A 10,767-nucleotide genomic window follows, 5' to 3' on the forward strand; every position below is an offset into this window, starting at 1 on the left:
ATACGTCTATCTGCCATTAAAACCTCCACCTGCACAGAGTCTGTTAGGGGTACCTTTTAACATCCCTAACTTTCGTAGGGATGGTTGCATTGTAAAACACACAGCCACACGCAATCCACGCTTTTCCAACTGCTGTCTCAACAAAACGCAAGCAACATTTCTGTAGCAATGCCCTGTAGATTCAAAATGAGCAGAAATCGATATGTGCAACCTCCCAAACAGTTAAGTCATTGTAAAATCAGCATCTTTTATTGATTTCTTTATTAATATCACATTTAAACATTTATACAAAAGTCCAGTCCTCTGAATTCTGTTTTGCGGAGTATTCCCCCACCTTACCTTCCTCCTTGCCGCTCCAACCCTCCCCCCACAAAAAAAACAAAAACAATGCTTCAGCAATTGTGCGAGTCCTTCATGATCACCATCACAACAAGAAGTATGTATGTAAAGGTTCTGGTACATACTGAATCACGTGCCTTGCACACTTTGGGAGAGAAAAGAGGCCTCACAAATACTCACTGGTGTGTGTGTGTGTGTGTGTGTGTGTGTGTGTTTTAAATTATTGACAGCCCAGCAATGGAGAAACATGGATGTATGTTATCCTCAATAGTCCCTGGAGGATTGTGGTGGTCTTCTTCAATGATATGTCCTCATGAAAGAGCCACGTTTTGCTTGCTCTCTGTCACTCAGGTAAACATAATTCTCAGCAAAGTTGTAACCCGCTCTCCAATCCAACCCCTTTTTTGCAGAAGGCGTGCAGCCCATTCACAACCTTGGCTTCCTGAGCAAGGTTTTGCTGAGGTCCTTGACTTCTTCTGGGCCGTTGACTCTCTCATAGCCTAGAATGGCCATGGGCTGGTGGCAATACTCCTCAACTTGCTTGATCTGCAGAAAGCTTAGCGCTGTCCTCCAGGCATTCACTGCCTGGCTAGCATTCCTGGCAGAAACCACAAAGGGCTTGGAAGAGTATCCAGGCCCACTGGTCATGTTGAGAGCAAACTTCTCCATCTCCGGGCTCACCGCCAGGTTGACAAACCCATACACCTGCCGCAAAGTCTTGATGGGGTCCACTACCAGGTCCTCATAGCGGACAGCCATGTAGTTACCCTTCAGCCAGTCGGGTGGGCGCAACGCAGTTTGCAAGGTCTTGGCCATGCTCCCACAGATCACCTCCATGGCCCCTAAGGCGTGGTAGTCGGAGCCACCTCCCCCTTCCTTCTTGCTGTTCAGCTTGTGGCCAGCATCCAGGAAGGGCATGCGATGGATCCGGGGGTCCCTGCTCCTCACCACCTGCAGGCTCTCACGGATCAGCCCGTGGCGGGACTTGATCCTGGAGCTGGCCACTGCGCGGGGGTCCCGGACCAAGTGGATGACTTTGAGAGCCAAGGAAGGGTCTTGCATGAGCGGCGCCAGCACTCCGATATCGAAGACCCTCACGCCCTTGATGACCAGAGTGTGATACTTGAGGCACTCTTCCTGGAGGAGGTGCAGCTGTTGCGGAGGGCACTTCTTGCACAGCTTGTCGTCCACCATGCCCACCACTTCCTTGCGGTAGGCTGGGCAGAGCGGCGAGGAGCAGATCACTTTGTTGGTGGCCGCCCCGAAAATGCCCAGCGTGGTGAGGTTCTTCCCCGCCCCGGCCGTGCTGTAGAGCTGGAAGACGGAGAGGTCGCAGCGGTACAGGGAACTCAGCATGTCCCGCGCCGCGCCTTGCAGGGAGACGGCGTCGCCCGGGTACAGCTTCTGCCAGACGTGCCACACCGGCTCGTAGAGGAAGAAGACCTCCGGGTTCTGGTTGAAGAGCTCCCCGAAGAAGGAGGACCCCGACCGCCACGTGGTGAAGATGTAGACCAGCTGCCGCTTGCGGGCGAGGGGCACAGGGGGCCCGTAGAGGGCCCGAGTGTCCGACCGGGACTGGTAGGTGTAATAAGGCAGCTGCTGAGGGTAGGGGGTCCGGCGGGCGGGCGAGGGCTCGCTGCACTGCTGAGGCCCCTTGTGCCACTTATAGTCCAGCAAGTTGAGCATCGTCAGGAGCAGGAGGAGCACATAGCCCAGGCACAGCACCAGCGCCTTCCTGCGGAACACCTTCATGCCGGCGGAGGTTTGGAGCCAGGGCGCGGGAACCAGCCCTGCCAACTGTTGCACATCACAGGCAGGCGCTTGGGCCAAGCTGGGTCCGGACGCCCAGGGGCTTTCTCCCGGGCAGAGAGGGCATGTCCCCGTCTCTCAGGGAACCTGCTGTCCTTGAGGGCAGCCCCTCGTCGCCGCTGTTCTCCTGGGTGCCCACTGCACCCTGCTGGGCATGGGGCAGCTCCCCCCAGGGCTCTGTGGAAGAAGAAGCCGCTGTTTCCTTGCTACCTTCCCAAGCTCTTTTCTTCGCAGGACTTGGGAGCAGCCCCCCAGCGCCAGCAGATGCCCAGCCAAGCGGGCAGAGAGGAGGCAGAAGAGGAGGAGGGGACTGCTCTGCGCCAAGTTAACGCATCATCCCAGCAAAGGGATGGTGCTCAGTCAGTTCCTCCGCCAGCCCGAGGAGTTTCCGCTCTGCAGCCCAAGCGCCAGGCGGGGAGCGGAGGCAGAGCCAGGGGAGCGGGGAAAGTTGCAGAGGCCCCCGTCGAGCCGCCGATCTCCGGAAAAGTGCATTGCGCCCGATTTTTTTCGGGTCGTTTTCCTAGGGGTGGGTGGCGGGCGCAAGCGAAGCAGCCAAGGCTCCCTCCTCCTGCGCGCCCGGCTCAGCCTGGGTCCCCCCACCCGCCTTGCCCGCCTGCCTGCCTTGCGCCGATGCGGGCTGGTCCAGGAGGCTCTGGCCGGAGGAAGAGGAAAGAGACGAGGCCGGATGCGGGGATCCGCTAGGGCGATGCGAACGGCTCGCTGGAGAAGATCCCTCCGACTTGCGTGCTCCCGCCGCGGCTGCCCATCGCTCCCAAGCGCCCGCCAGGCACTCGATCCAGTCGGAGGGGAGGAAGAAGAGGAGGAGGAGGAGGAGGAAGAAGAAGAACCGGCCTCCCTGCAGCAGCAGCAGCAGCAGCAGCAGCCGGCGGCGTCGAGGTCTCTGCAATGCTCAGGCGGCGCCGCTCCATCGCCAGCCCATGGAGACTTTGGGAGCGAAGCACTTCTTTGCCCGCCAGGCAGAGAGCGCGACGCAATCGGAGCCCAGAGGCACCAGCAGCGGCGGAGGCGGCAATAGCAGCGGCGCTTCAGCAGCGACGCCCGCCCGGCTCGCTTCCCCCTCTGCTGAATGGCCGAGGAGCTGCAGCCTCCAACGCAGCCGCCCGCGCCCGGCCCCCGCGGCCCTCTCCGGGCCTTCTCATTGGATGCTGCGCCTGCCACTCCTGCCGCTGACTCCCCTGCCCCTCCCCTCCCTTCCCCGGGTCAGGGATGCTGCTGGGTGTTTAAGGCTCTGCCGCGGAGCCTGGCTGGCTGGCCGGCTGGCAAGGAAGGGCAGCTCTGCTCAGCTGGCTGCCCGCATCGCCACAGGGCTCCCCCTCCCGCCCGCGTGCCGCCTGCTCCCACTCTAGTCCGCCCCGCCACACAATCCCCTCCGCTGGGAGATGGGCGCTGAGGAAAGTTTTCCCAAAGTGCAGGCAGCTGAGCTTCTCTGCAAATCCCGAAAAGAATCTTCCGCGGCTGCTTCGTTGCAAGGAAACGCAGGCCAGCATGCTCGCGTCAGACAGTCCCGTTCTGTAAGGAATCCATTCAGCAGATTCCGCTTTTCTTTTTAGAAAAGTTTCGTCCTATTGCTGCTGCTACTCCTGCAAGACACCAGCATGAACAGCAGTAGACGTGTGGAATGTTGACACGCGTTTAAATCAGGTTTTTAATTTACCGTCGGTTTTAATTGTTTTCGAACGCTTTAAATAGTTGCTTTTAATCTTTTTATTTGGGGGAGGGGCGGTAATTTCATGGTTGCGTTCTTCTTATATAAACAGCTTTGGGGTTTCCTTACAACCGAGCGGGATATACATTTTGGGGGAAACAGCCCCAGCAACAAAATCGTTGCTGTTTCTAAACAACCGTGTTAAACTCATGCAGGATACGGTAGAGTCAGGCAGACAGGCAAGCTGAAAACGCAGAACAATTTCGTGCACACCTGCAAAAGATTGCTATCGGCACATTCCTGGGCGTGCTTGCACAGAAGTAAGTCCCACTATGTTGAGTGGGATTTCATCTCTGGAAAGAGTGCATATTATTGCAGCCTGAAAGATGTGGTATGTTCATGCTCAAACATAAGAAACTGCTGAGAGTGAGATGATCCATGAGATGCTTTTGCTGCTTAGGAGTATAGGAAACTGCCATCTGCCAAGCCAGATCATCAGTCCATCTAGCCCCATAATGTCAACACTGACTGGCAGTGACTCTCCAGGGTTTCAGGCAGGGGATTGATCCAGCTGTACCCGCAGATGTCAGGAATGAACCTGGGACCTTCTGCATCCATGGCAGATGTTCTGTCCCTGGGCTTCAGCCCTTCTCCTATTTAAAATGGGCCGGACAGCTATCCTAAGATTGCGTTTTTTGCCTGTTGCCCCCAGAAAAGAATCTTGAGGCACTTTAAAGGCTGACAGGTTATTTGAGGCATTGTGGATTATAGGACATTCCATAAGATGCACTGAGTTGGCCGCAACGAAACGAAATACTTAGCTCCAGAGATGGTGGTGGTTGTGAACATTTTGAAAGAGGAGACTGAAAAGTCAGTGCCGACATTCCAAAAGCAGAGGTATCTTATATTAGTCATTAAGTGAAGTAAACAAGAAACAAAGGGAAGATGTTCCCACACTGTAATATTGCATCTCTTAGGTTTTTCATGCAGCAGCTGTGTCCAACCCTGAATTCAATGCAATCAGGTCTGTATACTGTAGTATGTATGTGATAAGGGGATGGGGGTGGATAGGATTGGCCTAACTTAAAGTCCCACTGATTTCAGTGGGTCTGGCTTAAGTCTGGATCCAGCCCTTATTCATGTAGAACGTCATTTTTTACATGCATAAAGTAAAAGGTAAAGGTACCCCTGCCCGTCCGGGCCAGTCTTGACAGACTCTAGGGTTGTGCGCCCATCTCACTCAAGAGGCCGGGGGCCAGCGCTGTCCGCAGACACTTCCGGGTCACGTGGCCAGCGTGACATTACTGCTCTGGCGAGCCAGAGCTGCACACGGAAACGCTGTTTACCTTCCCGCTAGTAAGCGGTCCCTATTTATCTACTTGCACCCAGAGGTGCTTCCGAACTGCTAGGTTGGCAGGCGCTGGGACTGAACAACGGGAGCGCACCCCGCCGCGGGGATTCAAACCGCCGACCTTTCGATCGGCAAGCCCTAGGCGCTGAGGCTTTTACCCACAGCGCCACCCGCGTCCCATTTTACATGCATACACCCACTCTAAAATTGCATCTTCCGGGGGGGGGGGGTTGCATCTTCAAAATACACACAAATCCAATAAAAGAGAACCCTTTGTGGTCCAAACTACATTGTTTTGTCTCTTTGAACTTCGGTGCTGCCTGGATACCGATATAAATTTCACCGTATTGAAAAAGGAAAACCGCCTGACACAGGTATGCAAGATTATACTATTAATTCAGGCTATGCTTGCTGGAAAACAGTACGGATTCATTATACATTAAAAACCTAGATTTGGATGAGCACATCCAGGAATAATATACTTATGGTATTGGATTTTAGAATGTAACTCAGACTCACATATTCTGCCAGTTGCAAAGACCTGCCCTCCAGCTTGCATTTTTCCTCTTCATCAGTACAAGGCTATCCTACAACTCCTTATTTAATGTGAGTATAAAGAGGCTTTTGCTATTCCTCATTTGCTTACACAGATTTTAAACTGCTTCCTTTGTGTCTCATGGCATGCATTGTGGTTTTGATGCATTCACCTTCAATGTTTAAGGAACTAAATATTTATTCTCTGTAAACATAGAGATCCGGGTGCCACATTTACACATATTTCAAGCATACCATTTGCATTCCGGTTGTTTCTGGATTATCCTGAACTAAAATGTTGTTTATTCTGTAAAGAAATAGCACTTAAACTAGGGTTACACTTCACTTCAGGCATCAATCTTCTGATTTAATATCTCTTTTAGTTGCATTATTCTCAAACCAGTGGTAGTCCCACCTCCTCCTGTTGGGAAAAGTTACCTCTGGTTACATTTGGTCTTGTCAAGCGAGTCTATCTGTTCAGTGCTCCATTTCTTATCCAGGAGTCTTCCTGGAAACAACACAATGCTGGGGGCAAGGGGAGCTCTACATAACGAGTAAAGGTAAAGGGACCCCTGATCATTAGGTCCAGTCATGACTGACTCTGGGGTTGCGGCGCTCAGCTCGCTTTATTGGCCGAGTGAGCCAGTGTACAGCTTCCAGGTCATGTGGCCAGCATGACTAAGCCACTTCTGGAGAACCAGAGCAGCGCACGGAAACACCGTTTACCTTCCCGCCGGAGTGGTACCTATTTATCTACTTGCACTTTGACATGCTTTCGGACTGCTAGGTTGGCAGGAGCAGGGACTGAACTCCGTCGTGGGGATTCAAACCGCCAACCTTCTGATTAGCAAGTCCCAGGCTATGTGGTTTAACCACATCACCACCCACGTCCCCTGCATAACGAGCCTGCCATCAAACCATTTAGATTCCAATGCAGGAATCTCTTGCTCAAGTAAGTTTTTATCTGTGCTTTTTGCCATCCAATGGAGGCTAGTCCATTAGGCCAAGGGGAGCACTGTCCCACCAACTTCAGTGTGCTCTCAGCCAGGCTCCACCTGCCTCCCTTCTTACTTCCAGCCCAATCAGACGGGAGGAGGATGGAAACAAAACTAGTTGTTTCTGTGGGTCTCTGTTTTTCTGTGAATTTCTGTTCTCACAGAGTTTGGTCTTCAGTGTTTGTAAATCCAATTTTCAAAAGAAAAGCAATAAGAGAGAAAGAGAAAACTACACAGAGCTGAAAGAGGAAGTAGGGAAAGCGATGCTCATCCCACTTCCTGGTTCAGCCTTATATGCTTTCCGCAGCTTGGATCAGCATCGCAAGGGCCAGTAGTCCAAGCGTCTCTCTCTCTCTGTCTCTCTCACCTCTGTTTCTGGGATAACGCCCCCACCCCCACTTCATGATGAAGGGGGTCAGTGAATGGGTGGGAGAGGGGGACTCACAGGCTTCGTGGGCAGCCAAGGAAGTACAGCGGTATCCTCAGGTTACATACGCTTCATGTTGCAGACTCCGTTAACCCAGAAATAGTGCTTCACGTTAAGAACTTTGCTTCAGGATGAGAACAGAAATCGTGCTCCGGCAGCGCAGCAGCAGCAGGAGACCTCATTAGCTGAAGTGGTGCTTCAAGTTAAGAACAGTTTCAGGTTAAGTACGGACCTCCAGAACGAATTAAGTACTTAACCCGAGGTACCAGTGTACTCAAGAGCACCATGACACCCGCAGACGGCAACACTGGGGACCCCAGAGATGGAGCAACAGCTGTTCCCTGCACAGGGGATATTTTCAGATGCATCACCCTTTCTATAGCCAGACTAAGGAAGCTTACAGTGTGTTAATCATTGTGTTCAGTTAATCACAGATTGAGATATGTACGCCGAAGTGTAATATCCTAATCCTAAACTTCAGCAATTGCAGTAACAGAGTTGCCTTTATTAAGAGAGTCCCACTTTTTCACTCTTAACTGCGAGTCTTCCCTGGTCCCTTTCAAAGTCCTGTGTCAAATCTTTATCCCTTGGCTTTTGTCCTGCTTAGCTTTGTATGCAGTTCTGGCTCAGACTCAGCAACCTCATTAGCTTTCTGAAGCAGGCTCATTTTCCTTGCATAAATGCATTTTTGCTCATGTGAAGTTCTGCCTTCTACTGAATTAACAGTAAGCTGCAAAATATGATTGATTGATCTATCTTTCATAGATGTATCGGTCTTTGCATTTTAACTGTCTTCTTTTGTTAACACGCGACTTCTCTGTTAGAATATTGGTATATGTTTTGTCTTCAGCGTTGTATCGTATTATCTATTCTGCAGAAGGATATGTGGATCATAACAGCAAGGTTAAATAGAAAATTCAGATTTGTATCGCAGACTATATTATTCACTTGTTTTCGCCATCTGCCCCCTCTGGTGTCCAAATCGTTCCTGCTTGGTAAGAAAATGAGGATTCGGAGCCTTATTCAGGCAGTTTTAAAGAAACACCAGTCCATTGTCAAGCCACTGCCTTTAACTATAACATTTTTAACTCCATGAAAAAAAGGGAAATAGACAGAACACAATCCCATTCACGTCTACTCAGAAATAAGCTCATCGGGGCTTACTCCGCAGAAGTAAGAGAGTTCAAAAGTGCAGCCTAAGGTTTACCTGGGAGTAACCTTCCCTGAACGCAATAGGATTTACTTCTGAATAAAAATTATTATTATTATTATTATTATTATTATTAGATGTCACTAGGATTTCGCACTAGAGTGCAAACCTAGGCATGTTTGATCTGGAGTAGCACTGTTTTCAGCAGGGACTTACCTTCTAGTGTGCATTTTAAGATTGCAGCCTTAGGGGGTGCCTTGTCACAGAAATCATTATGTAACAAACTCCCCTGAAAGTTGGAGGAACTAATCAATAACATCCTTTTCATTCCTATTTCAATTAAATAACACGGAGCTTATATTTCCCATGTGTCCATTATAACTTTCTTTTCTCTCTTTTTGTTTCTTAATATGGATTTATTGTATTTATGCCTTGCTTTTGTATCCACCATGTTTCATTTACCGCCGCCAGTAGCTCCTTGGAGGAGAAATTTAGGAATCAGCTCTGAACTATCTCCCTTCATATGAAGACCCTGCCCCTAAGATTGGTAGCTTTTATTTAAACCAAGCCCCTGTGTCCCCTTGGAGTGCGGGAAGAGCCAGCATGAGAAATTAGGGTTGAGTTAGCAATTCATTTTTACTGTTAATCTTGAGAGGGGGGGTTATTATCATTTAATACTTGTTAATTTATTATTTACAATTATAGACCACTTACTATCCAAAAATCTCAAAGCAGTTTATCATAGATTTAAAAAAGCATATATAAACAATACAATAAAATATGTCAAGTGATTAACATAATAGCAGAACAAATGCATAAACAACATGCCTGTACATAAACAAATCAATAGAAATGAAACCAGAGAGCATAATATAAAGTAGCATAATATAAAATTCATTGAACATAACACACATTTGATATGTATCCATTAGGTGTGACTGTTCCATCTTGTATACCTGGAGTAGCCAATGTGCTGCCCTACAGATGCTCCCATCAGTCTAGGCTAGCATATTCAATGGCCAGGGACAGGGGTGGACCTGGGTCATATAGCACCCTATGCAAGGCCAAAAGTTGCCCCCCTCCCAGCCCTTGTGGTGCCTTCCAAAAGTCTGGTAAGGGAGGCACCAGGCTTTGGGAAGGAGTGTGATGCTCTGGCAGGGTCCAAGAGCCCTCATGCTTCCTTCCCAAGGCTGAGAAAGCTTTGGGAAGGAGGCAGGGGTACCTCAGGCCGCTGTCGGAACCCTCACACCTCCTTCACAAAGTAAGCACTTACTGGGTGTTTTTATCTTGTATTTTATTCTGTGAACATCCCTGAGATCTTAGGATGAAGGGCGGTTAATAAATTTAATTAAATGATGTTGTTGTTGTTGAGGTTGATGATGATAGGCTTTGGGAAGGAGGCAGGAAGGCGCCCCCTTGGGTTCCCTTCCAACTCTACAAATCCATGATAGGGATGTGGGTGGCGCTGCGGTCTAAACCACCGAGCCTCTTGGGCTTGCTGATCAGAAGGTCGGCAGTTCAAATCCCTGCAACGGGGTGAGCTCCCGTTGCTCTGTCCCAGCTCCTGCCAACCTAGCATTTCAAAAGGATGCCAGTGCAAGTAGATAAATAGGTACCACTGTGGCAGGAAGGTAAACAGCATTTCCATGTGCTCTGGCTTCCGTCATGGTGTTCCGTTGCGCCAGAAGTGGTTTAGTCATGCTGGCCACATGAGCTGGAAAACTGTTTGCAGACAAACACCAGCTCCCTCGGCCTAATAGCAAGATGAGCACGCGACCCCATAGTCGCCTTTCACTGGATTTAACCATCCAGGGGTCCTTTACCTTTTATCTTTTACAAATCTGTGATTCTATTACAGTGGTACCTTGGGTTACAGACACGTCAGTGTTACAGACACTACAGGTTATAGACTTCGCTAACCCAGAAATGGTACCTCAGGTTAAGAACTTTGCTTCAGGCTGAGAACAGAAATCTGCAGCGGTGGCGCAGTGGCAGCGGGAGGCCCATTAGCTAAAGTGGTGCTTCAGGTTAAGAACAGTTTCAGGTTAAGAACAGACCTCCAGAACGAATTAAGTTCTTAACCTGAGGTACCACTCAGACACAATGGACTTGGCAGTGTTGCTCGACTATACTAGTAGGCCACCTGCTCAGGAAAAAAAATAGGATGTATGTTCTGTTTATCACACTTGTCTTCACCTCTTTGTGTGGCAACACTTGCTGCCACTGCTCAGGCCAAGACTTTGTAAAACACCCCTCAGAGAAGCCTCTTTTCTTAAGCTACAGATGTGTCCACAGCTGGTTTATACTAGCAGACACAGTTTGCCAGATAACTTTTACACATTTGTTTTTAACAGGCTCAGGCGTTCAAAAGCTCCAGGGAGAATTTTCCATGTGGCTTTCCAGCAAAGCCCAATAAAAAGAGCAGAACCTTCTGTGGCCGTTCTGCTTTCACTTACTGAAGGACCACGTTCTGGGCTAAACACTTCTGATCCTCTT

General features: G+C 49.8%; 1 protein-coding gene across 1 annotated transcript; it reads right to left on the reverse strand.

Annotated features, from left to right (window-relative positions):
* Positions 1–227: 227 nt before the first annotated feature.
* Positions 228–3,270, reverse strand: CHST2 (carbohydrate sulfotransferase 2). The gene has a single exon (XM_083442864.1). It carries the CDS (start codon positions 2,089–2,091, stop codon positions 766–768), a length of 1,326 nt encoding a protein of 441 aa, XP_083298990.1. The 5' UTR covers positions 2,092–3,270; the 3' UTR covers positions 228–765.
* Positions 3,271–10,767: the final 7,497 nt, after the last annotated feature.

Source organism: Podarcis tiliguerta (genome assembly GCF_965153285.1).
Source record: "Podarcis tiliguerta genome assembly, chromosome: 5".
NCBI lineage: Eukaryota > Metazoa > Chordata > Lepidosauria > Squamata > Lacertidae > Podarcis > Podarcis tiliguerta.

Coding starts and splice junctions, on each gene's coding strand:
- CHST2 (XM_083442864.1), bottom strand. CDS start 2,091: ATGAAGGTGTTCCGCAGGAAGGCGCTGGTGCTGTGCCTGGGCTATGTG.